Source organism: Arvicanthis niloticus, chromosome 2, assembly GCF_011762505.2.
Source record: "Arvicanthis niloticus isolate mArvNil1 chromosome 2, mArvNil1.pat.X, whole genome shotgun sequence".
NCBI classification, from domain to species: Eukaryota; Metazoa; Chordata; class Mammalia; order Rodentia; family Muridae; genus Arvicanthis; species Arvicanthis niloticus.
This window is the reverse complement of record NC_047659.1, coordinates 134924691-134950803: the sequence shown is the minus strand read 5'-3', so window position 1 is coordinate 134950803 and position 26113 is coordinate 134924691. Positions and strand designations below refer to the sequence as shown.

Sequence of the window (26113 nt, the reverse complement as noted above, 5' to 3'; positions counted from 1 at the left end):
CCTGCCTCTGTCTCCCTGGTGCTGGGATTAAATGTGTGCAGCGTGTGTGTGTGTGTGTGTGTGTGTGTGTGTGTGTGTGTGTGTGTGTACACGTGCACTCAACATTCATGTGAAGGTCAGAGGACAGTTTGCAGAGGTCAGGAGTCTGTCTCTACCATGTGTGTTCTAGGGGATTGAACTCAGGTCGCCAGGTTCAATGGGTGGTACCTTTACCTGCTGCATCATCTCATTGGCATCAAGACTGTAATTTTCTTTAGAAGACTCAGTAGCTCATCCTGTGTCTGTTGCTCCATGAGCAGATTCAGCTTTCCAAGCAGCCCTCTGTCTCGAAGAGAGCTTGTAGCTGCCACAGCCCTGGATCCCCCTGCCTTTAACAAAGTGGCTTCAATGCCCCCATCTCCACCCCGGCATATGGGCCACTTGGGCAGGCGGGTTTCATCAGTGTTTGCTAACTATTTCCTAGAGACCCCACTGACAGTGTTAATGTGTAATATAGCACCATCCTGCGCCTACAGACCCTCTGAGCTAATGGTGCCTTCGGCTTTGGCTTCCCACCATGGGGCTGCTGTCAGGGAGGCAGGAAAGCGCTTTCACAGACTCTACTTTATTGTGAAATCAATAGTTGTCATAAAATGGCTGTCCATGACAAATACTAAGTCACTAAACTAAACCTCCCTCCCATGGCCAGCTCTCCTGAGGAGTTACACGGGATGCTATCAAGTTGAACCTCAGGCCTTTCCCCAGAGTCACGAAGGGAGTGGACTCTGATTAACAGGTGATAGAGTCAAGGACTAGCAGAGAACCTGCTGTCATCTTGACCTCCGAGCTTGTGCTCATGTGCACTGGTGTGCCATGCCTCGATGGGTGGCATTTACACTTAGCACATGCGTGTGTATGTTTGTGCGTGCACACACACACACGCTTCTGCAATTGTGTGGAGGTCAGAGGACATCTTGCCAGAGTCAGTTCCCACCACCGCGTCTGTCTCGGGTATTAAACGCCGGTCAGCAGACTTGCTGGCAAGTCCCTTTACCAGCTGAGCCATCTTGCTGGCCCCAGGTGACCCTTGATTGGAGGTGTGGGCTAGCATTGCTGGCTTGTGTTTTGTTAAAGTCCCCCAAAGCCTGAACCACAGTGTCATGGGGCTTCTTGTCAGCTGGCTCTGACACAGTATGGTCCAATTGCTGCTGTAGCAGGGGAAGCCTCAAATAAATGTAGCACCTCAGGTCCGAAAGCTTGGCCCACAGCACTTTCATTCACGGAGCCATATAGTTGGCCCACCTTTTAAATTTTTAAACTTGACTTTAGAGGAAACAGGGCGCGCTAAGTTGCTGTCTGTGTGCAGTGGCGCCTTTGTTTTCTGTGTCTGGGTTTCTGTTGCCCTTCATGCTTGGATCTCCTCATGGCGTCTCTAAAGGCCCAAGCAGAGCCCTCTCAAACCTTCTTGTTTATTACTGAGTGAGTGCACAGCTAGAGAACCCTTGGTTTTTATCCCCAGGGGCAGTCCGTTTCCTGGATCTTTTTTAGCTATCACAAACAGCAGTGAATGAATTATTTAAAACATTTGTGTAGTAGCGAGTCTGCTTAAAGATGCCTCATGATGTCTCAATAATATGCTTGTCTTGTGAGCATGGGGACTTGATTTGCTGCCTGGAAGCCATGTAAGAATTTGAGGCGTGGTAGTGTATGCTGGGCAGGGGGCAGCTAGTCCCTCGGGCTCCCCACCAGCTAGCCTAGCCTGTTTTTTGGGGAAAAGTTCCAGGCTAATGAGAGACCCTGTCTCAAAACTGAAACAAGCAATCTGTAGAGGGTACCTAAGGAGGGACCCGTCCTCCCACCACACATGTGCGTGCAAGTGCGCACATGTGCTCTTTCCGCACAAACACACAGGCACACTGACACAACGGCTTGCTCATTCTCATTTCATAATGTAACAAGTCTGGCTTCTGTTTCTTGCAGTTTTGTGGAAATAAGAGTGATCACCCCAGCAACCGCCCTGGGGAAGGGAAGGCTGCCTGCCTGCCTGGTTACTAGGTCAGGCCGTCTGCTACTCCCTATGGTAAAATGGATTTAATATTTACCAAACTTCATCCTCGGATTTCTAACGTGTGTTGTGTGCTGGCCTAGTGGACAGGCATCTTATTGCTGCTCCAGTTCCATTTCCAGAGGGGGGAAAGCTTTTCACACTTGCTCCATGATTCACGTCAGGAGCAGCATTTGAGGCCAGACGCTAACTCCTTCTTTCTTATTTATGTCTAAGGTTTATTTTTAAAAGCGTTTATGCATACGAATATCTCAGTTGCATGCATGTAAGTAGATAAGCACACCACATGCATGCGTTACCCAAGGAAGCCAGGGAGGATGTCAGATTCCCCAGAACTAGAGTTAGAGCTGGATGTTTTTACATTTCATGAGAACTGGGCTGTGGCGGGGCATGCCTTTAATCCCAGCACTCAGAAAGCATAGGTATACAGATCTCTGAGTCTGAAGTCAGTCTGATCTACAGAGTAAGTCCTAGTACAGCCAGGGCTACACAGAGAAACCCTGCCTCAGAAAAACAAAACAGAATTCTTGTGTGTCTTAGTGCTTGCTTACATGTATGTCTGTGCACCGAGTGCAAACAAATCCTGCAGAGACCAGGCAAGTGTTTTAGGTGCCCTGGAACTGGAATTCAAAATCTGCCGTGTGGGTGCGGGCACTCGAACCCTCTGTAAGAACAGCAGCTATTCTTAACCACTGAGTCACCTCTCCAGTCCGTAGATGATAATTCTCCAGGGAATTTTCCCGTCCCTTGTAGGGTTATCTTATAACATCTGGCTTCTGTGGCATTAGATGCCCGCTGCTTCTGCATCCCTGGCCATGGCTAGTAGAATGAACTGCATATGTTGCCCAGTATGTACCAGTAAGGGTGGCACAAGAACTAAAGACCACTGGTCCCCATGGAGGACCACCTAGTAAGGAAATGGGAAGCTGGCGTCAGCTAGAGCACATACTGACAGACTTCCTGGATGCTCAGTGCTCTGGGCTCCATCTGCTGCTTAGAGTCAGTGTCATAACCATTGCAATGGGTATAGCTGCTTTTGTCACCTGTCAGGCTGTCCCTGTCCCTCTTCCCAAGGGAGCCTCAGAGGCACCTCACCTCAAGCCACAGCTAATCAGTAGGGGCTTGGATTTGAACTGTAAGTGTCCATCTCTGACTGAATCCAAGTCTCTCTAGTCTTGAGTCTTTACCTTACACTAAAAACCAAATCACAGGACTGGAGAGATCGCTCAGGGATCAAGAGTGTACCCAGCACTTACTGAGGATTTGTTTCCCAGTGCTCACATCTCCTTGGTTCTGAGATATCCAAGCCTTATGGGCTCAGTGGGTACCTGGACTCACACACACACACACAGACGCACGCACCAGAGTCATACCTACCCAAGCCAAGGACATACCAGCCAAGGACAGCAACTTTCCTCCTCAGACAGGGTCTCACTGCACCGCTGGCTGACAACCTGCTATATAGTTGAAGACGACCTTGAACTGATCTTCCTGAATCTGCTTCCTCACTGAACCGCCACAGCCAGCCTACATTTTTTTTGTAGTCTCTGGTGGTGTCTTGTTTCCTGTCCTCTTGATCCATTTATGACTTCCTGTCAGGACCAGCTCTCCACAGGATCTCCTCATTTCAGGTCAATTGGCCCAGCTCTGCTTTGTTAGGGCTTAGAAGCCATGCTGGGTAGTCCCAAAAATACGTAGTAAAGTAGTGTGAGGGTAGCCGTCAGGACTGGGTGGGTCCTTAGGAAGCTCTTGGCCCCTCTTTGTTCTCCCTGTTTCAACACCTCAGGCATGGGGATAATGCTTGTCCTTATAGGAATTTGAACCTGAGAAAGGAGAGAATTCACCAACATCTCTATCCCGACACCTGGTGGCCAGCTTGCTTTTGTGCACTCTGAGAAACTTGAGTCTGTGTCAGGACCTCCCCAGGGCTGCAGAGGCAGGTGGGGCAGGCTTCTCACCAATGGCTGCCATGCCAGCCTGCTCCTGACCTGTGCATACAGCAGATGAGGGCTTTGCTCAGGGCTTAAACCTGTGAATGAACCAGTGCAAATTCAGTGGCTGCCTAGTCATGTCTTAGGGCAGTCTAATTGAGTCCCGGGCCCAGGAGTCCAGGTTTGGTGAGAGTCCTTTGTTGGCAGTTCAAGGCCGCCCATCTTACCGATCCCATCCAGGACCCTGAACTTGTGTAATGAAGCACCCTGTGCCCCTTCTCTCCTGTCGTCAACCCCGAACCTGGGAGCTTTATTGGTTTACTGATTGGATTTGTAAGTCCCGCTTCTAACCCTGACACACTTTTCTAGCGTCTCCAGCCTCCACCAAGACGGGCCAAGCAGGGAGCTTGTCAGGCAGCCCGAAGCCTTTCTCTCCACAAGCACCGACACCCATCATGACGAAGCCCGACAAGACCTCCACCTCCACCACCGGCAGCATCCTGAACCTCAACCTGGGTCAGTGACAGTTTGAGAAGTGTGTGTCTGGCAGCAGCGACCGCTTCTCGTTTCTACCCTGTGTCCTTTTGCCAGTGGTTCTTAGACATTGAGCTTCCAGTTTCTCTCTACAGAGAATGCAAAAGCTTTGGTGGATGGACAGAGGGAGGTGAACGGTGATCAGGAGGAACAGGGTGAGGGGGTTCCTTGGGCAGCTCGTTGGCTTGCGCAGGTGTCTTACCACAAATTATCCTGGGCCCGTCTTTACAAGTCACTCTTGAAAACCAGTTTTCCCCTGTGCAAATACATGTGACTAAAGTGAGTTTTGTGAGGCTTACTGCTTTGGGGCGGGCATTTTGATAGTTTCAATTCTTTTATGAGTATGGGTGTGTAGCCTGCATGAGTGTCTGAGAGCCTTGTGCATCCATTGCCTGTGGAGGTCAGAACACATCAGGGTCTGTAGAACTGGTGTTGCAGATGGCTGTAAGTCACGATGCCGGTGCTGGGACCCACTCCTGGGCCTGGCTTCTGTAACTTCAGCCAGCGTGCTTAGCTGCTAAGCTAGCCCTGTGGCCATTCCTTGTTTTGATTTGTTTTTTGTTTTTTTTTAAATGTGAATGTTTCATCTGAATTGAGCTTGCCTTGTAGCTTAGGCCCTGGATCCCATGAGCCTGTTTTGAACCTTTCAAGTATTGTGGTTATTGGCATGTGCCACCAGGCCTGGCTCCGCTTGCTATGGGTTGTGAGTGTGTGTGTTTGAGACAAGGTTTATTCATGTAGCTCTCTAGCTTGCAGTTAAATTCTATGCAGCATAGGGCGGCCTGCATCCCAGGGAGCCAGGGACAGGCTAGAATTTCTAGGCTTTTAAGATTGACTGATGAAGGCTGTAGTTCCCTATTCCTGAGTAATTGAATGCTGCCACCTTGTGGTTAAAGGGTGGAGGTGCAGCTTAGTGCCTGGCGCTTATGATGACCTCAGCACACCCAGAGGCTGAGACCTGAGCTTAGAGTGTTCAGAAGGAGCATGGACACTGGGCCACTGGAGCAGGTAGGGGTCAGTGAAGGAAAGAGCAGGGGTAGGAGGCCACAGAGAGAAGCCACTGCCAGAGGAAGCAACTCCAGGGGAGTTTGGGATAGAACATTCCCTGGGGGGCAGGAGGCCACCTGTGTATGGCATCATGGGAGTTCATAGCACCATCCAGGCCATGCCATTTATTCCCAGGGTGACAGGACTAGCAGCTACCAGGTATAGTCCAGTTTCCTCCCTTACCTTTTATCTGCAGCCTGGCTGGAGTTGGACAGTCAAGGTCTTTACTAAGACTCCATCCAGAGCCACCAGCTGGTTCCTTGCTTGATTCAGAAGGGACCCACTTGCTGTCTCTTGGGGACATTCGCTGTTCTAGAAATGTGGTTTCTTTTCTCAGGGCCTCCTCCCACCTTCACACTCTAAGCAGAAGCTCTGTGGAACAGAGGCGTTCTTATGGTGACATTTCCTCTTTTCTGCCAATCATGCCTGGCAAGAATAGCTCCTTCTGCAAACCAAGGATCCCACTGGGAATCCTGATACCCTAGATCTTTGAAGCTTGAGGTGTGGGTCCAGGGATGGTGGCTCAAATGTGGCTCTAGGGAACCCAAGATTTTGTCCTGTTACCTCCTCCCATAATTCCTTCTGGGGTGCCAGGCGGTGGTGGCGCACGCCTTTAATCCCAGCACTTGGGAGGCAGAGGCAGGCGGATTTCTGAGTTCGAGGACAGCCAGGGCTACACAGAGAAACCCTGTCTCAGAAAAAAAAATTTTTTTCCTTCTGGGGTACATGTTTTTCATCTCAGTCAGTAGGGGTAAGAACATTTGATACATGGGTGGGTTCCTGGGGAGGGATTTCAGTCTCACAAATAGAGGCTCTGGTGGGGACCCTGGAGGATGCGGTACATGGGAGGGAAGGTGGAAGGGTAGGGGGGATGCTGAGGGATCCAGAGTCCTGGACTGATGGTGAGAAGTCATGGCCTAGCTAAGCAGCACATGAAGAAAGCCAAACTGGAGACACGTGAGGCAAACCAGTGATTGCTGGGTTGCAGGGTTTGATTACAGATTTGGTGTGACTTATTTAATCCCCCTCCCCCATGAGGTAAGGTCTTATTATGTAGCCTTAGTTGTAATCTGCCTGCCCTTGTTTCTTGAGTGCTGGGATTACAGGCCCCTCTCTCCCTTTCTCTCTCTCAAACACACACACATTTTTTTTTTTTTTTTTTTTTTTTTTTTTTGCCTGTGTCTGTGGAGGTCAAAGGGCAGCTTGGGGAGTTGTTCTTTCCTTCCAGGTCCCAAGGCCAGACCTGGGTTGGTAGGTTTGGTTGTGTGATGTCTTTTGTGGCTGATCCCCTGCTCTGGGCCTTTTCTGTCATGTTTTTTAAGAGACAGGTTGTCATGTAGCTCCTACTGACCTGGAACTCACCCTATAAGTCAAGGCAGGCCTTGAACTTTTGGCCCTCCTGCTTGTCTTTGTGTCCATGGGACAGGGCTAGCCCAGGAAGTTGGCACTCTGGACAAGGCCACTGTGTCCTCTGGCAGTGGTGCAGCCTTGGGAAGAGTATCCCTGCAGGTCTGAGCCTGTGTTTATCCCTTCCCCGGGGTGACACTGCCACCTGCCTTCCCTCTCCTTTATGTGTCCGCACCTCTGGTTCTGAGGTCTGAGTCTCCTCTCTGGCAGTGTTTGTCCTCTAGGATGTGGGTGCCCTAGGACTAAGTCTACCTTAGCCCCAGTCCTCATGTCCCATGTTGTCAGTACCAATGCTGAGCACCTCAGGAACACTGTATTCACATTCCCATCCTATTTCTTTCTCCCCACCCCAAGGCTCCCTGGCCGTACCCCTGGTTTCCTTCTCCTAGAAGGGGTTGCCTTTTGATGCTAATCTAGGAATCTTTCCCCACTGTGTTTCGGCAGTCCTGTTTATCCCGGTGCCATTTGTGGGTGATCTGGGGCCTTCATCCTTACTTATGGGCACCAAGTAGTTGTCCACTTCAGCACAGCTGCAGTGTAGGCATTTCTGCCCGTGTGGAAGAGAAATCCATAGGAGAGGATGGGAGGGCCAGAGGTCTCACGGCCCTCACATCCGGAGATGCTGCCAAGTTGCACTGTGAGGTCGCTTGTGCTGTTCAGTTCTGTGCTCCCTCACAGAAATGGAGGCGTGCGGCTTTATCTAGCATGGCTATTTGTTCTCTCTGGTTTCCATTTATAGCTGGAGCTGAAACATTCAAAATGCTGGGAGCCTAGTGGGGCTGGAGCCAGTCCCAGTCTAGAAGGGCCGGGAAGACGCCCTGTGATGAGAACTGCCACCGCTTTCTCCTGTGGTGCAGAGGGAAGGCATACTCCAGCCAGCGCTCCAGGATGGGTTATTATTATATCTTGCTTAAGTCTCCAAAAGCCTGACCTTAGACTTGATCCTAGCTCTCCTGCATTGGGCGATCTGTTCTTAAGGGATAGAATACCTTACCGGCCAGGCATGCCTTATTTTGTAAAACAGATACTTTGAATTGTTAGAGTTTAGCCTTTGAGACATAGACACACGCAGTAGGCAAAATTACCCTGTTTGCTAGGTGGGCCAAGCTGTCCTTGAACTCCTGGCAGTCGCCCACCTTAAGGGAACCCTAAGGAGAATGTCTCCTCTCACACACATGTCCACAGCCACACTGTCAGACCGTGTCTGGCTCTTTTCCTGTGATGTGAGCTCACAGTAAGTAGTTAAGGCAAACTGTTTCCTGGTCTGCTGTTTGGTTCCCAACCTCAGTGGCCCCGAGTGTCCAGCCCTCCTCCAGGCCAGCTGAGGTAGTAGCTTCAGGTGCTTGGGGACACAGGTTGAGTGAAGGAGAATAAATAGTTTTTCATCTTTCTCTGGAAGACTTAAATAAACGTTCTCTCCTCATCTCTGAAAACCCCTTGAAGTGTGTGTGTGCTCACAAAACACATGTAGAGGAAGTCACAAAGATGGGTGTTAGGCTCAGAAAGCAAGAGTAGACTTGCAGGTGGGACTTGCTTCCCTCTGGATCTCATACAAACTATTCCAGCTGATTCTAGAACACAAGAACACGTGTGTGCACACACAGACCCGTGGGGACACGTCTTGACTTACAAGGGTAGTGTCTCCATTTGCTGTGAACATTTGGTGCATACATACATACATACATACATACATATATACGTGTGTCCGTGGTCTTGTGGGGGGAGGGGTTTCTCTCCCAGTGGGGCAGTCATTGTGGTAATGAATGGGTTACAGCTGTTTGGACCTTTCTGTCTGTGCACGTATGGGTTGGCAGGGGTTGTGGTGGGCTGAATGATGTTGGGGGGATGCTGTGCCAAGGGAAGGGGTCTGGCTCAGGCCAAAACCAAAGAGGAACAGCTCTTCCTGTCCAAGTCTCGGATCGCTACAAGTGGCCTCTCTGACAGTGGTGGAGGGAGGCCTGGAGTTTGTGGTAGCAGAGAGGCAGCTCAGATCCAGAGGGAACGGGCTTAGAGGTGGTGTTTTTGTCACTGATAGAATCTGGGATCAGCTGGAGTGGTTTGGAGGGGATGTTGGGGAGAACAGGTCAACTGAAGTGCTTTCAAGCCTCTTCCTCTCCTCTCCTGGAGTTCTGGGCACTGAGAAACTGCACTCCCTGGTCTTTAGAAATCTGGTCTAGCTGGTCTGACAACCAGCACCTTGCCAGAGGTAGCCAGGGAACCAGAGACCCAAGTGTCAGGCTGACCTGGCTCACCTGAGAAGAGTTTTCAGCCCAGGTCGGTACCACAGGAGAGTCGTCCCCTGCCTCTCCCGACCTGCCCTGGGTGGTGACACCCAAGCTAGAAAGGACAGGTCTCCTAATTCCTATGTTTGTTGTTCAGTCCTTAGCCAGGACAGACTAGGAATGAAAGTTAAGCCTCTGGAGACTGGAGGAACCTGCTCAGGGTGTGTACACTCTTGAGGTACCATGCCTCTTGCTGGAGAGAAGCTGTCTCTAGGCTTTCGCCAGGCAGGTGTTTCCCTGTTGGATGGATGATTGGCAGCTTTCTCAGTGCAGCTGAGCCCCACAAATGGTACCGGCAGCTGGGACAAGCATTTTCTATACTCAATCCATTGTTTCACGGGGGAAGTAAGCCTGCCGCGTGTTTCCTGTTGCTCTCCACCACTGTGGGCATAGGGTTTTCTCTGGGCAGCTGGATGGTGTTGTGGTTGAGTGTAAAAACTTAATTAGTGCCCTGCTCACCTGAGCGCTGGGTGGTGGTGGCTGCTCTCCCCCAGTGTGAGAACCTGGTTTGACTAGGATGTGCTGGTGTCTTCCAGATCGAAGCAAAGCCGAGATGGACCTGAAGGAGCTGAGCGAGTCCGTCCAGCAGCAGTCGGCTCCTGTCCCTCTCATCTCTCCCAAGCGGCAGATTCGAAGCCGGTTCCAGCTCAACCTGGACAAGACCATAGAGAGTTGCAAAGCACAGCTAGGTGTGTCCCGGCTGCCTGCATTGGGGCTACTGGTCTGGGAGATGGACCTGGGTAGCAGAAGGTGTGGCTCGCTTTGACCTCACCAGCTGCCTCGACCGATCCATCTCTTTGGATAGTTAGAAAGCACTGCATCTGGAATTATTTCGGATTTGCTGTTTCAGGTTTCACAGAAGGGCCTTTGAATTCAGTGGAGGGTCTTTCCCAGCCTGAGGTGTGGGTGCAAAATCACCAGTGTTTCAAGTGTACCTGGTTTTCTCTCCAAACTCAGGGGTCATAGCATTGGTCTTGAATGGTTCTTATAAAGGCCAACCCTACAGGTGTTGTCACCCATGCCCCTGCCCCCAGGAACCCCCTGCCACACACTTCACCTTCTGGAAGTCTCTCTGACTGCTTTTCTGTTGGCTGTCATCCTGTATCTCTTGCTCCAATGCATGAGGGGCCTTGGGAGGTGAGCCCTGCCCTCTATGGAATCTTCAAAAGTGGGGAGTCTTCTCCATGGAAGGCTGTTCTTATGCATACAGCTTATGTTCTGGACTACTGCGTTGGGTAGTAAATTAATCCAGGGGGCCTGCGGAAGAAGTGCTGAACAGTAAGGAATCCAGGAGTGAGGAGCATCCCTAAAGAGAGGTCTCTGGTGTCAGTCCGTAACCTGGATCTTTAAGTGAGAGGGGGTTGTTATTAGGGGTTGTCTGGGGGTGACCAGTGGGCACCACTGGATTCTGAGATTTTTAGGATCGAAGCTCAGGCAGGCCCTTGACAGCCGAGGCCTGCTGTTGCCCACAGGCCAGTTAAAGAAATGGGTCGTTTGAGGGACAGAGAAGGAAAATGAACTCAGTGGAGTTTGAAGAGAGGGTCGGAGATTGCGGAGCTAAGCAGTCCTGATCAGGATGTGGCCCTGTCCGGCAGTGGCCCACCACTGTTTCAGGTCTGTCTCTCTTGCACAACATGTCTTCCCTACAGATAAGTTCCCCTGGTTGGTACCAGGCATCAGTCAGCCTTACCTTCATGAAATGGCTGGGGGAATGGGGACCTTCTTTCAATACTGAGACAATACAAGGGTGTCAGGCTAAGTTATCTCTTGCCAGCACCACGGTTCTCCTTGGTAGGGTCCCTGTCCCACCAGGACATTGAGAGGCAGGGATTGAAGGGCTATTCTGGGGTCTTTCCTGCGGCTTTCCATGGGGCTTTACTATCGCTATTGAGAATTTTCTGTTTGCCTCCTCCTGAACCCACCTCGTTCTTCAGCATCCTGTGTCTGTGCTATTCAGGGAGTCCTAGAATAACTCCTCAGCTCCATTTTTAACAGATGGAAACTATGAGGCTTAGCGAGCCAGCCACTTGTCCAGTGTCCCCTAGATACCTGCCTCTGTCCCTGATGCTCACCGACCAGTCATGCAAAGATCTGACTGTACCATCATTAAAGACCTCATGTTTGTTGGGCCCTGGGGGAGGCAGGTACAGTCCCCCAGCAGCTCTGCTGACAACTGCTCATGTCGTGGTTCTGCATGGCTTTTGTCCTTCCCAAGTTTCTCTTTGATATACCCAGATCACAGCAGAGACTTGGCTGTTGCTCTGGAGGGTGGTAAGAAGAGTTGGTTGGTTTCCATTCTCTTGGAGATGGATTATGTGTCCATGACACCTGCTATCCTGTGCCTGCATTCTTTAAGGGACAAGGGTGTGGTTTCATCTTATCCCCTTTGTGAGAAGGACAGTGCATTCCCATAAGCACTTGAGCAGCACAGGGGGCCAGCTTGGCACCAGGTTACCTGGAGACCTGCCTCCATGTAAGGGAGTTTGGCAGTTTCCCCCCCTCACCTACCTGCTGCTTGCTACATGTAAGCCAGCAGCCCGGTTTGACCAGCTTCTCTGCTCTTTGAAATAGACGCCTCTGCCTTGATTCCTATGTGGAAGTTCTTCATTTGTGAATTCAGTTGAGAATTCTAAAATTAAAAAAAAAAAAAAAAAAAAAAAAGGCAAAAAGACAATGCGTACAGGTAAGCTCCAGTGTTGCACAGCTGGGAAGTCCATATGGCACCCCACTGACCCCACCCTCGGGCGTGCTCCAAGGCGCTGGCCTTCTAGAGCTGCCTCTTTACGCTTGGGGAAGCGCAGCTTTCTTGTTTGGTTCCCAGCTGGTTTGTGCCTAGACACTTGACTTCTTTGGCTTCTATTTTAATGCCTCCTCTCCCCACCCATCATCAGTTAGCTCTGTATAAACCCTGACAGTCTGCAGGTCCTCTCTGCCCTGCTGTTCCCACTGGGCTGGTGCCCGTTTCCTACCCATCTTTGCTGCATGGCTAAGCCCTGCTCATCTTTTTCTTTTTGACCTCAGGCATAAATGAGATCTCAGAGGACGTTTACACGGCCGTAGAGCACAGCGATTCCGAGGATTCCGAAAAGTCAGAGAGCAGTGACAGCGAGTATGTCAGTGATGAGGAGCAGAAGCCCAAGAATGAGCCAGAGGACCCCGAGGACAAAGAGGGGAGTCGGGTGGACAAAGAGGCCCCTGCCATCAAAAGGAAGCCCAAGCCTACAAACCAGGTGGAGGTCAAAGAGGAAATGAAGAGTAACTCACCTGTCAGCGAGAAGGCGGACCCCACGCCTGCCAAGGACAAGACCAGCCCCGAGCCTGAGAAGGACTTTGTAGAGAAAGCCAAGCCATCACCTCATCTTACAAAGGACAAACTGAAGGGAAAGGATGAAACGGATTCTCCCACAGTGCACTTGGGCTTGGATTCAGACTCAGAGAGTGAACTTGTCATAGACTTAGGAGAAGATCCTTCTGGGCGAGAGGGTCGAAAAAACAAGAAAGAGCCCAAGGTGTCATCACCTAAGCAAGATGGTAAGTCACACAGGTAGGCTCTGACTGTTGTTTGATGCTGGCGCTCAAGGATTAAGCCCCGGCACTCATGTATGGTGGATGAGCACTGTATCACCGACCCAACGTGATGGGGAGTAAGTATCTCAGGGTTCCTGATTGGTATAAACAGCCATGAACTGCATACAGCCCTACCTGATCCTCAACACAAGGAACCAGGAAAATCCGTGCCACAGGACTTGTACCTGTTTCCTGTTGAGCTCACCTTAGCCTCAGGTCTGCCTGCTTAAGGTTTCCTATGGTTCAGTTTGGCCTTGAATAACATAAGGATGACCTTGAGCTCAGATCCCCCTGCCTCCACCTCCCACGTCATAGGATTATAGGTATTTATCTATCGCCATACGGATTTAATTGTGCTGGTAATTGAACCCAGGACCTCACAACCAGGCAAGCACAATCCATTAGAAATTGTGCCAGCACTGAAAACAGAAGACACCTCATTCAGTACCTACTGGACAGGACAGTCTGTTACATATGCATTGAGGTAGCTGAGCACTGGGGTTCTCTGGAATTCTTTGCTCCTTACAGTGGAGAATGGTGTAGGTGCAACTCTGGCCTCTAGCCACTAGATGGCAGGAGCATCTGTCCGTCAAATGTGTCTCCTCCTAGTGGGCAAAACCTACCAGGCTGAGAACCACAGCTTGAATCTTTTGAGGCTTGGCGCTGATTGGGAGGTATGGCAAGTTGGAAACCTTGCTGGAAGGGCCTGGGTGAAGAGTGTCCTTCCCTCAACTGAATCACAAGATTTTGGCTGGGCAGGGGGTTGGCTGGAGTATGCCAGTAACTAAGATCTGAGTTCAAGGGCTGAGGGGTGGCATCACTTAGGTACAGGGTGTGCAGAGTGTCTTGTTTTGGATAGGAGCTAACCTCTCTTAACCGGAAGTCAAGAGTCCTTTGCATTGCTGCAAAGTTCTTGCTGGGCCTTGAGAACTATTTCCCCATGGGGTGCCTACCTGGGTGGTCTGGAATCTCAGTTCTTAATAAAGACAGATTCCAGTGACTAAGAAAATGGCAACAAGATACCTGTGGTGGGGGAGGTGAGGAGGCTTGAGCTTGTGCTGAGGCCTGTTGAAGGCCTCAGAAATCTGTCTGGGGTAGGAAGCCTGCTTGTTAGGCAGAACCTTTCCTCCTTGTAAGAACTGTGGGACTCTGCTTCTCCTGTGACACTCAGAACCTCCTATTCTTTCTTCCTTTTTTAAAAATTTATTTATTCATTTTATGTATATATGAGTACACTGTAGCTCTCTCCAGACATACAAGAAGAGGGCATAAGATCCTATTACAGATGGTTGTGAGCCACCATGTGGTTGCTGGGAATTGAACTCAAGACCTTTGGAAGAGCAGTCAGTGTTCTTGACTGCTGAGCCATCTCTCCAGCCCCCTCCTATTCTTTCTGAAACAGACTTTAGAGAAAATGGTGTGTGTGTGTGTGTGTGTGTGTGTGTGTGTGTGTGTGTGTGTGTAGGTCAGAGGACAACTCTCATGAGAGTCAGGTCTTTCCACCATGTGCATCCCGGGAATTAAACTTAGGGCAGCATCCTTGGTGGCAAGTTTCTCTGCCCACTGAAGGACCTTGCCAGCCTTGAAATCACATTTTGATTGATTTGCCTTCTGCTCTGGCTTAGGGGAAAGGTTTTATATGTAAGTATGTATTAGGGTAGGTGTGGTAACCAAACTTCTAATCCCTGCACGTAGAGGTAGAGGAATAAAGAGATTCAAGGCTAGCCTCTGCTACATCAGACCCTTTCTTAAACAAAAGAGACCAAGCAAAACGTGCCATCCCGACTTAGGGGGTCAGAAACAAGAGCTTCCATTTTGGTTGTGAGCTTCCTGAAAGATCTACGGAAATTGGAGCTCATGATTTTAAGAGACAATTAGTATCCCAGCAGAGCTGTTCCTGGATGCCATGTCTGAAGGAAACAGTGGAGACCCAGCAAACCCCTAGTTGAGTTAAAGATGATTCTAGAACAGAACACAACCAGAGCAGTTTTCCAAGGTCTGAGGCAAAACTTACTTCCATGAACCGGAATCCCCTCGATGCCTCCCGATGGTGGGTGGATGGTGGGTGGATGGTCTTTCTCAGAGGTGAGTCTCTTTGCATCTCTCTGCAGCTACATTTCCTCTGGTCCTTCCTGAAGTGAAGTTGTGGAGTTGGGGTGGGGGGGCACCAAGCCAAGCGCTGACTTAGACAAAGCCTTTATAGGAGCTCCGTGACTACCTTCACAGGGTGTTCCCATCCTCCAGGGCCGTTAGGTCTTACAAATGCAAAGCTCTGACCTCCATCTTAGTAATTTAATGGGGCTAGTGGGTAATCTGCATTTCCATAGAGTGACTGGTTACAACCTCAGTTATAACAAAGACAATTATCACCCCGCCCCCAAACCCAGAATTCTCCCCAAAGAAGAAATCATTGAGCCAGGCGGGTGGTGGCGCACTCTAATCCCAGCACTTGGAGGGCAGAGGCAGGTGGATTTCTGAGTTCGAGGCCAGCCTGGTCTACAGAGTGAGTTCCAGGACAACCAGGGCTATACTGGTAATCTGGAATTACCATGTGTCTTTCTGAGTGATCTGAATCTAAAAGGAAGGGCAAGCCATGGAGTCATGGAGTGTGGTCCATGATGGCAACCACCCCCCACCCCCTAGCACCCTGGGTGGGATGTAGTGCAAGCTGCATTTAAGACTTAAACTTGCTAGGCAGTGGTGGCGCACGCCTTTAAACCCAACACTTGAGAGGCAGAGGCAGGCAGATCTCTGAGTTCAAGGCCAGCCTGGTCTACAGAGCAAGTTCCAGGACAGCCAGAACTACATAGAGAAAGACTGTCTAGGAGGGGAAAAAAAAAAAAAAGACTTAAACTTGACCGTTACATGATAGGAAATCCAGTATTGTTTACTATCCACGAAGGGCTGTGCAGAAACATCCAGAACACAAACAAGGCTGGGCAGGAAGTTAGGCTGAATTGTTTGGGAAAGGTTCTCTGGCCTGGGGCTGAATACCGTTGTTAAAAGTCTAGGCCACCCCTCCCAGTGGCTTTGTCTAGGGGGAGAGTAAATTTGTTGTGCACACCTTTGACACTTAGCGCCTGGACACCCGGCTGCTTTCCTAGCCCAAGGGCTCCTCCCCAGGAAGAGCTGCTGTGGGGCTGTCCCCATTACTTACAGCTTGGGCCACTAGTTAATGGCTGCTCTGCAAGGAGCTGGGGCTTGCTCTCTTTTCTTCCCCCTGAAAGCCTGTAACATCTTGATCTGGGATGTGAGCTTGCGTTCACTCAGTAAGACATAATTCATAGCTACTGCAGAGGCCACGTTTGTCCTTGGGGCTCCAGGGGTTCTCTGAGTTCCTTCAGCAGTCAGCCTCTGCTGGATTTGACCCAGAAGTGCTATGTGAAGTCCCTGCTCAGGAATCCAATCCAGTTTCTGCTTGTTTCCACCCCACCTGACTGTAGCTATAGGTAAACCGCCACCGTCCACTTCGGCAGGCAACCAGTCTCCCCCAGAGACGCCGGTCCTCACCCGCTCAGCCACGCAAGCACCTGCTGCTGGGGTCACCGTGGCCGCCACCACCAGCACGATGTCTACCGTCACGGTCACAGCACCGGCCACCGCTGTCACGGGAAGCCCAGTGAAGAAGCAGAGGCCGCTCTTACCGAAGGAGACTGTCCCAGCCGTGCAGCGGGTCGTGTGGAACGCATCAAGTAAGTTTCAAACGTCCTCCCAAAAGTGGCACATGCAGAAGATACAGCGTCAACAGCAGCAGCAGCAGCAGCAACAGCAGCAGCAGAGCCAGCAACAGCAGCAGCCTCAGTCTTCCCAGGGGACAAGATATCAGACCAGACAGGCCGTGAAAGGTACCGCGCCCCCTTCTGTTCTCTGTGGCGCCCGACCCCTTTTTGCCACACCAACAGGAGAAAGGCCACCCCTGTTTAATTTTTCCCCCACATCTTTCTGTGTCGTGGTCATCGCAGGCCTTACCATCCCATATGGAATTATTTTTAACAACTGGCTTGCTATTAACTATTTGCCTGATTTTTTTTTTTTTAAGATTTTTTTTCTCCATTTTATAAATGATACATGTTTCCTCCTTGCAGAGGGGACCAGGATGTTTGTGTATAACTCAGAATGCTAAGTGTGGGCCCATTCGCCGTCCATGTCATTGTCTGCCGTTCTGTGACAATCATTAGTTGTCCTCACGCCTCTCCCAGTGCATGCGTATATACGTTTTTTTCTTTTTATGTCATATAATACTATACCATAAAATATTCCCTTTTTTCTTTTCTTTTTTTTTTTTAAGCAAAAAAAATGGTACCATTCTTGATTTTTTTTTCCCCTCTTCCCACCCATCAGCGTGTTTTAGAGGTCTGTCTGTGTCTTACCCTTTTGGAGTGCTGCGTAGTATTCCCGGGTTCATTTAAGGTGTTCCCCTGCTGGTGGGCGTTGAGGATGCTTTCAGTTTTTTCCCCCACTATAAAATATGCTGCAATGAATACGTCTTTGTGGAGTATGTCTTGTGAGCCTCCAGAAAGTTTGTGGGATAGCGTGAGGAAGGTGGAGGCAAAGGTTTCCTTCCAAACCCATGCTCCGTTCTGCGTTAGAGACGAGCCAGCCTCGGCTGATGGCTCCACCCAATTGTCTGAACCCAGTGTACGCAGACTCAGGAGCACTAATCTGGGTCTGGTTTCTTGGGGACAAAGGAGCTTCTTCCACATCCACTCTGTCCTTCCCCCATGCTCCCGCCATCAAACTTCACCCCAGTGAGGGAACAGGCCAGTCTCGGGGACACCTACAGGGATTCAAGGCCAGGAGGCTGGAGCAGGCCAGCCTGACGGGTCAAGAGTGAGCTCAGTTGATGCGGCTAGCGGAGTGGAGGTGGGGTTAGGTAACCCCTCCTTGGATTCTGTTTCCATACAAGGCTGCCTCCTACAGGTGGGTAGGTCCCAGACCTGGTAGCAGTAGCATCCTCAGCTTCCAGATAGTCCAGTGTCGGTTATAAGGCTCATTTCAACTGATAAGGGCCAGTTTTAATCAGTAAAGCGTCTGAGACCAACTTCTAGCATTGGTGCTGCGTCAACCTGCCTCATAGCCTGCTGGGTCAGACTTTGATCAGTAGAGGCTCTTGTAACCGCTTGTGACTAAGACGGCCCAGCATTGGTTTTGCTTGCTCATAGCACACTGCACTTCCAACCACAGCGGCAAGGACTCCAACGAGTGTGGTGCTGTTTTGCCACCAATTAAAATGATAGGCGTTGATTTTAATGAGCGCTGTGCTGTTGGACTTTTAAAGTTGTTGGGTCACGGGTATAGTTCGGTCGTAGACTGCTTGCCCATCGTGCACGAAGCCCTGGGTTCAGTTCCCAACACTGAAAAAAAACCCCTAAAATGTCAAGGACTGAGATTTTAATGAGTGATGGATTCTTGTTCCCTGCAGTCAGGAAGCGATTTTAATTAGTAGGACGCTGGTTCTGCAGCACCTGAGGAATGCGTCCAGCACGTTTGGTACGGGGGCGACTGGTATTTTCTTTTCTTTTTTTTTTTTTTTTTTTTTTTTTTTTTGGTTTTTCGAGACAGGGTTTCTCTGTGTAGTCCTGGCTGTCCTGGAACTCACTCTGTAGACCAGGCTGGCCTCCAACTCAGAAATCCGCCTGTCTCTGCCTCCCAAGTGCTGGGATTAAAGGCATGCGCCACCACGCCCAGCTCGACTGGTATTTTCAAAGGTGGAGAAGGCGGTTCAGACCTTGTAATGAAAGCAGAGGGTCTGGGTTTGCCAATGAATGGCCAAGCTCTTATCTTCCTGTAGAGATGGAAAGGTCTCGTGTCTTAGATGTTGGCTGCATCTAGCTGTTAAGTCCTTTTGGCAGCCTGGTGCTTCAAGTTTTGAAGTCGCCTAAACTGTACAGCCTTGAGCTCTTGGGGATGTTTGTGTTGGCTCAGGTAGTGCAGGGTTGGTGCCTAGTGGAGAAGAGAGCTCAGAGGAGCCTGCCTTGAGCTTGGGCAAGGTGAGACACTGTCGCTCATGATTCAAAAGCTAGCTAGGGCTATGGGAAGACTTCCCTCCCTCACCCTGGCTGTGTGCTGGGATGTGCTTTTCCCTATGGGTGGAGTGACCAGACCCTTTGCTTTCTTAGCTGTCCAGCAGAAGGAGGTCACCCAGAGCCCATCCACTTCCACCATCACACTGGTGACCAGCACACAGCCCGCAGCCCTGGTCAGCAGTTCAGGCTCTGCAAGCACCCTGGCGTCCGCCATCAATGCCGACCTGCCCATTGCCACCGCCTCAGCCGACGTGGCCGCCGACATTGCCAAATACACCAGCAAAGTAAGTGGGTTGCCGTGGCTGGGGTGGGGTTGTTGAGGCTCTGGCTTGGTGGTTTGTAAAAAAGGCTAAGTTGCTGGCCTTACGGAGGGTCCCCAAGGGCAATTTGCATTTGAGTCTCCAGTTAGTTTATCTCTCCCGGCTAAACCAGGGTTTGGAATGTGTACACAAGCTCTCTAACACTGAGTTGTGTCTCCGGCGCTATTCTGTTTTATGTTGAGGCAGGGTCTTCTTCTGTAGTCTAGGCTAGCCTTGAGGAACTCCCCAGCGCCTGATTGTAGGTGTGTGGCCCTCCTACACCTGGCTGTCCTGTAACTCACTCTATAGACCAGAGCTGGCTTTGAACTAGCAGAGATCTGCCTGCCTCTGCCTCCTGAGCACTGAGATTAAAGGCGTGCGTGTGTCCCTGCCACCCAGCAGGTTAGATAATAGAAAACTGGTGCTGCCTGGTTTCTCTTGGGGAGATGTGAACACATGTCTGTTTGGATTGCCGGGAGCTGAACAGGAGAGACTTCATTGTGTCACCAGCAAGGTGAGATGCCAGGGGCCATGAAAGGCTGGGGCTCCTGGGTTCCCACCTTAAGTCATCCACTTTCTAGGGCTCAGTCCCTGCTGGTGGCCTGGCAGGCAGGATGACCTGCTGTGTGTTTGACAGTCCTTGTGTGACCGCAGTTAAATGAAACATACACCTTGGTGTTTGGAGACCTCTGCTGCATCCTATAGGTGTCAACAGAGATGTGGTAATGACCCCCAGGGCTCCTTTGGCTGTTGGCTCACACCCAAGGACAGGGATGATGCCTGGGTAGTAGGTGCTTGGTGCTGGGTGGAGGTACTAAGTCCATCACCGTGAAACTTAGTGTGCGTTAGCTAGTTGCCTGCTTATCGGGCTATCACTGCTAGTAATTTAATAGCTAATGAGAAACACTTTCCTATTTAGTAAATTGCTGTGTGAGCAAGAGTAATCTGTCTTTCACTAATGAGCCGGTGAGTATTCAGTGATTAAAGGACAGCAGTTCCAGCTGTGAGGGCCCAGGTGAGAGGATGGCGATCTGTCTCTGTCTCTGTCTGTCTGTCTCCTTTTTTGGTTTACTTAACTCTGTGTCAAAAACTGCTATATAGCCCAGCCTGGTCTTTAATCCTCCCATCCTGGCCTCCTGAGTGCTGGATTATGGGTGTGAGTCACTCCACTCAGCTTGGAATTTTTTCTTTATTTTTATATGTATGGATATTCTGCCTGCATGTAGGGTCAGGGTCTGGGTCAGGGTTGGGGTTAGAGTTAGGGTCAGGGTTGGAGGCAGGCAGTGTCCTGGTTAGAGTTGGGGTTACACAGATTCAGGATTGGAGTTAGGGCCAGGGTTGAGGTTTGGGTCAGGGTTGGGGTCCAACAGAGTTAGGGCTAGGGTTGGGGTCAAGGTTCAGCATATCATACTTCTTTTCTTCAGAGGTCTGAAGAAGGAGTCAGATCTCTTGTAGTTCGAGTTACTGATGGTTGTAAGCCACTGTGTGGGTACATGGGACTGAACCCAGGTCCCCTGAAAAAGCAGCTAGTGCTCTTAACCACTGGACCATTTCTCAGCCCTCTTGATTGGAATTAATAAGCTTTTTTTTAATTAAAAAATTTTTAAATTTACTTTTATTTCACGTGCATTAGTGTTTTGCCTGCATGTATGAGGGTGTTGGATTTTCTAAAACTCAAGTTACAGTGTGAGCTGCCATGTGGGTGCTGGGAATTGAACCCAGGTCCTTTAGAAAAGCAGCTGGTGCTCTTCCCCGCTGAGCCATCTCTCCAGCCGGAATTAGTAAGTTTTATGTTAGAAGTTACTTTACTGAGTTGACTTGGGAGTAGAAATGTAAAGTTCTGGATGGTGAAAGAAACCTAAGCTTTAAATTCTGTGATAACTGCTTCTTGCTCATTTTCTTGTAGTTCCTTCTTTGTACATGTTGCTGTTACCTGGTGCTTACAAAGACACAAGCCTGTGTCCACTCTTGGGTGAAGAGGGCATTGTAGGGCCTGGGAAGATGGCTCAGGAAGAAGTACTTGCTATGCAGGCGTAAGGGCCTGGCTTATGATCCTGTCTCTAATTCTGGAACCCTAGACCAGAGGCGGAATTCCCCCACCCCCACCCCCCACCCCCCAGCAAGCTGGATGTGAGCTCAGATGAGAGACCCTGGCCTCAGTGGAGAAGGTGGAAGCAAAGCCTTGGCATCCACATGGCACACATGCATGGGGGGGGGGGCAGGGGGGCAGGGAGATGGTACTGCAGGTAAAGATGAGAGTTGGAAAAGGGGAGATTGTGGTGAAGGTGTTAGAGCCTGTACGTAGTTCTGGTTTGGTTAGACCGATTTAAGGAGTGCACTCACAACTGCCCGTCCCCTCCGTCCCCTCCATTGCTGCCCCCGGGCTGCTTACTCACAGACAAACTGAGGCCTGCAGAGTGGATCTGTCACAGCTCTTGCTACCGTTTAAATCCCATCACTTTGCAACACCCTTCTAACAGCCAAGATGAAGAATGGCCTCTTGGAGTTATTTTCATTGCCATTGAAAAACTGAACATGGTGACATTTGAGGGACCTGATGAACCAGCGTGTCTCTGAGGACGGCTTTTGTGTGTTTGGGCTCTCTTTATAAAAGTTGAGGCCTTTGCTTGTGTTTGGAAGTGAGAGTCGGTTCATGAATTCACCAAGTTAAGCTTTGTGTTAGCAATGGATTGGGTTTTTAGTTTTCTCTTAAAGCAGTTTTTATTTTTTATTTTTTTATGTTAATGTGGTGGTTGAGGCAGAGGGAGGGAGAGCCTGGAGGGGGCTGTCACAGGTGCCTGGCAAGGTCCAAAGAAGCCCAGGGCATGTGCCAGCAGCATTGGGCCTGCAGCAAAGGGGAGTGTGACTCCCCACACATAATTTATTCATTTGACACTCATTTTGGGTAACTTTGGGATTACTGTTTTCCTCCATGGTGGTAGTTAAGTATGACATATTCATTACCATATTTTTCTGTAAAACACAACATGGATTTCCTTTTTGAAATTATTTTTCCATTCATTGTTTTGTGGCATATATATGTATGTGGAGGCAACCTGATGTTGGTTCCGGGGATTGCCCAGCTTGGTGGCAGATGCCCTTACCTCTGTGATGCATCTAGCTGGCCTGTTTTTACTCATTTTTTAAAAAGGTAGTACACACTGTGTCAGGAACAAGTATTTCTTTATGCATCACTGTCCTGGGACAGCCAAGCCTTCCCCTGGTTTTCTTGATCCATTGATAGGTGCACCTAACACTCGGGTGCTGTTGTCCTGGTTCTTACCTTGAAGAAGGAGCCTCTGAGAGAGATGATGGAGAGCTGTTAGTGGGAATAGACCTCCAGAGCCAGTTCACTTTGTCCTGCCTTTCCGACGGAGGGCCCACAGCCCAGGGTTGTCAGTCCTCCTTCCTCTAGTCTTGGGGCCATGGCTGGGGAGGGGATTTACAGATGCATCAATTGGTAACTGTGAGTTTGGCTGCCTCATGGAACCTAGAAGGCTCATGATTGGCTAGGGAAAGACAAGAAGCACTGTTTGGTACTTGTTGTAGATTCGAGGAAGCCTTGACCACAGTCCCTAAGGTCCTCCCCCACCCCCACCCCCTGTGTGGCGTGGTGGACATTTTAATTCAGGTCTAGAGCATTCAAAGTCATAGAAACAGAAAGGAGATATGTGGTTCCTAGGAACTTGGGTGTAGTAGGGTGTATGGGGGGGGGGGTGTTGGGGTTATGCTGTCTGGTTTTACCTCAACTTGACATAAGCTAAAGTCATCTGAAAGGAAGTAACTTCCATTTGGAAAATAAATGGCTTCATAGTTAACACTGGGCTGTAGGCAAGCCTCTAAGGCATTTTAATCTATATTAGTCTCTAGGGCATTTTAATGTAAATTAATATGAATTGTGCTTATCACCGGCTAGCTTCAAATGAGTGAGGCTCAAACTATGATTTGTTAGGCTCTGTGCAATTATGGGGGCGGGGAGGGTTACTCCTTGTCTAATGCTAGTCTGGCTGCCGGGAACTCCCAGCCTGGTAACTTGAATTGCACCTCCCTCTATTACCCTCAGTAATTGGCTGTTTCTAGTTTTATTTTTCCAATAATTTAAAACTGGGCAGCAAGCACCACCCCCATCCCCACCCCCACGCCCACTCTGTTTTTCGAGACAGGGTTTCTCTGTATAGCCCTGGCTTTCCTGGAACTTACTCTGTAGACCAGGCTGTCCTCGAACTCAGAAGTCCGCCTGCCTCTGCCTTCCAAGTGCTGGAATTAAAGGCGCGTGCCACCCCTGCCTAGGTAGGGAGCAAGGTTTACATTTCATTCTGTTCGTAGATTTTAGGATCTGTATTTAGCCTTTGAATGCGCAGCAGCGTCAGACCAACCCCCTACAGATAGGGGGAGAGCCCATGGCCCAGCCCATTGTGGGCGGTGCCTTCCCTAGGCTGGTGGTCCTGGGTCCTATCAGAAAGCAGGCTGACTGGCTCTGTGCAGAGCACTCCGGAAGCAGCTCCCTCCTGGCCTCCGCATCAGCTCCTGTCTCCAGGCTCCTCCTCTGGTTGAGTTCTTGCCTTGACTTCCTTTGCTGGTGAACAGTGTTGTGGAAGTGTAAGCCAAATAAACCCTTTCCTCCCCAGTGGCTTTGGTCATGGTGTTTCATCACTGCAGTAGAAATCCCTAGACAGAAAGGACAGGGGAAGTAGAGCAATTTGGATGTGTGTGTGGTGCAGAATGGTCTAGAATTGCTTGTGCTGCTGTTGTCTGGGTAACTCCAGACATGCTAAGACCCACTGAATGTGTGCGTGTACACGCTGATCCGCACACAGCCAGCCATTGAAGTGTAACACCAGAAGCCAGCAGCTTCCGCACTGTACGTGGTGAGGTGGGTAATGCATTCATTATTTCTCACTATCTGGTGTCTTAGTCAGGGTTTTATTGCTGTGAAGAGACACCGTGACCAAGGCAACTCTTATAAAGGCAAACATTTAGTTGGGACAGGCTTACAGTTTTGAAGGTTCAGTCTGTTATGGCAGGAAGCATGGCAGCGTGCAGGCAGACATGGCGCAGGAGAAGGAGCTGAGAGTTCTACATCTTGATCCAAAGGAGACTGTCTTCTGTGCAGCTAGGGGGATGATCTCAAAGCCCATCTCCACAGAGACGAACTTCCTCTAATAAGGCCACTCCTAACTTAAACCAGGCCACTCCCTGGGCCAAGCATATTCAAACCACCAGATCTGGGAACCTAAGTTTGTTCCCTGGAACTCAAGTAAGGTGTGAAGAGAGAACCAGCTCCTCAGAGCTGTCCTCTGACCTCCACTACTATGCTACAAGGCATTTGTGTATCTACATACGTATGCTTCCTAACAATAAACTTAATGGGGGGGGGGGGGAGCAGGCAGTAGGGGTGCAGGCCTTTAATTCTTGTGCTTGGGAAGCAGAGGCAGAAGGATTTCAGAGTTCAAGGCCAGCCTCATCTACAGAGTGAGTTTCAGGGCAGTCAAGGCTACATGGAGAAACCGTGTCTCTAAATATGTCCTCCCTGCCCCCCAATTTATTTTGGTGGGCTGGATGCACCTTAGTTGGCAAAGTGCTTGCCCAGCATACATGAAGATCTGGACTTAAGCCCGACCACTGAATTTAAAAACTGGGGGAGGTCAGGGGTCAGGGGTTAGAAGCTCGGTCACCAGCTACATGGTAAGGTAGAGAACCAGGTGGAAACACGAGGCCCAGATTTAGTAAAAACAAACAAACAAAAAACCCAACAAACAAACAAAAGTATAATTTTTTTTCATTTTGTTTGTTTGTTTGTTTTGAGACAGGAGTGTTCTCTCCGTATCCCTGGCTGTTCTGGAACTCGCTCTGTAGACCAGGCTGGCTTTGAACTCAGATTCACCTGCCTCTGCTTCCTAGAGTTCTGGGATTAAAGGAGTGTACTGCCACCACCTGGCTTTTTTTTTTTTTTTTTTTTTTTTTTTTTTTTTTTAATAAATTCACAAGGACAAAATAATCCTTAAGCCTACTGTGTTGGCTCAACAAGACACGTGGGGGGGGGGGTTTTGGGTCACTTAGAGTTTGCTCTTGGGTTTCTCAGCTCAGCAAGGGGCTGGCCTGGGCACTGTACATCCTTTACTGGCCTCGCTGGCTTCTACCTTTGGTTACTAGGAGCTTCTACCTTTGGTTACTAGGAGCAGCTCCTTCCTGCTCTATCAGCGGTGGACAGCCTTAAGCACCAGGGTCTGGAAGCTACACTGTCTGAGATACTGTCTGACATTTCGCCAGTGTTTGGATACATTTTGTATCACCTTCTGAAGCTGTTTTATCTTTCCAGATGATGGACGCCATAAAGGGGACGATGACGGAAATCTACAATGACCTCTCCAAGAACACCACTGGGAGCACCATAGCTGAGGTCAGTGGAACTGGGGAATCCCCAGAAGTTCGGGGCTGGAGCCAAGGCCATGGGAAGCTGGGCTGAAAGCCCCTTGGGGCCCTGGCTCCAGGAACCTGGCTGGTTCAGGCTGTGAGCTTGGGTGGAATTTCATTAAGTGGGTGGAGTTTCATTAAGTAGGCGACTGGGGAGACTGGCTCTGCCTCCTGCCTGTATCCTGCTAGATCACAATGAGGCAGGACACCTTTGGTTTATGTGTGGTCAGAGCCATTGGCTTACTTCTCCCATTTTCCTGGCTGTTTTACACAAGTGCTTCTGGTGTAAGACTTTGTGTACCCGAGGCACCATAGCTTTATGAGTAAAGGCAGCGGTTAAAATGCTAAAAATCAGAAGTACAGAGTCACCTGTTGTAAGTAACTTATGCAGTTTTTTTTTTAATTCAAAGACACACACACACACCTGTACTTCCCTCTGAGGCCACTCAGAGAGTGATCACCTGCTGGTGTCTGCAGACAGTGTGGTGCTGGCAGTGGCCTGTAGTTGGTCGCCAGGCAGCACACGGGGGTCAGGATTTCTCTCAGCTGACAATAAATCCCA

The 26113-nt window shown here is 49.9% G+C and overlaps 1 protein-coding gene across 27 annotated transcripts in view; it reads left to right on the top strand.

The window, feature by feature from the left end:
- Positions 1 to 26113, top strand: part of Zmynd8 (zinc finger MYND-type containing 8) — a 98007-nt gene that overhangs the window by 59582 nt on the left and 12312 nt on the right. For 17 of the 27 annotated variants that reach the window (XM_034495156.2, XM_034495159.2, XM_076930240.1 and 14 more), the window contains 6 exons: positions 4345 to 4491; positions 9782 to 9934; positions 12267 to 12776; positions 16256 to 16657; positions 18932 to 19122; positions 25457 to 25537. In XM_034495156.2, coding sequence (XP_034351047.1) covers positions 4345 to 4491; positions 9782 to 9934; positions 12267 to 12776; positions 16256 to 16657; positions 18932 to 19122; positions 25457 to 25537 — 1484 coding nt within the window. The remainder of the gene's footprint in view (positions 1 to 4344; positions 4492 to 9781; positions 9935 to 12266; positions 12777 to 16255; positions 16658 to 18931; positions 19123 to 25456; positions 25538 to 26113) is intronic. The other 10 variants (XM_076930247.1, XM_034495173.2, XM_076930244.1 and 7 more) reach the window with 2 other exon arrangements.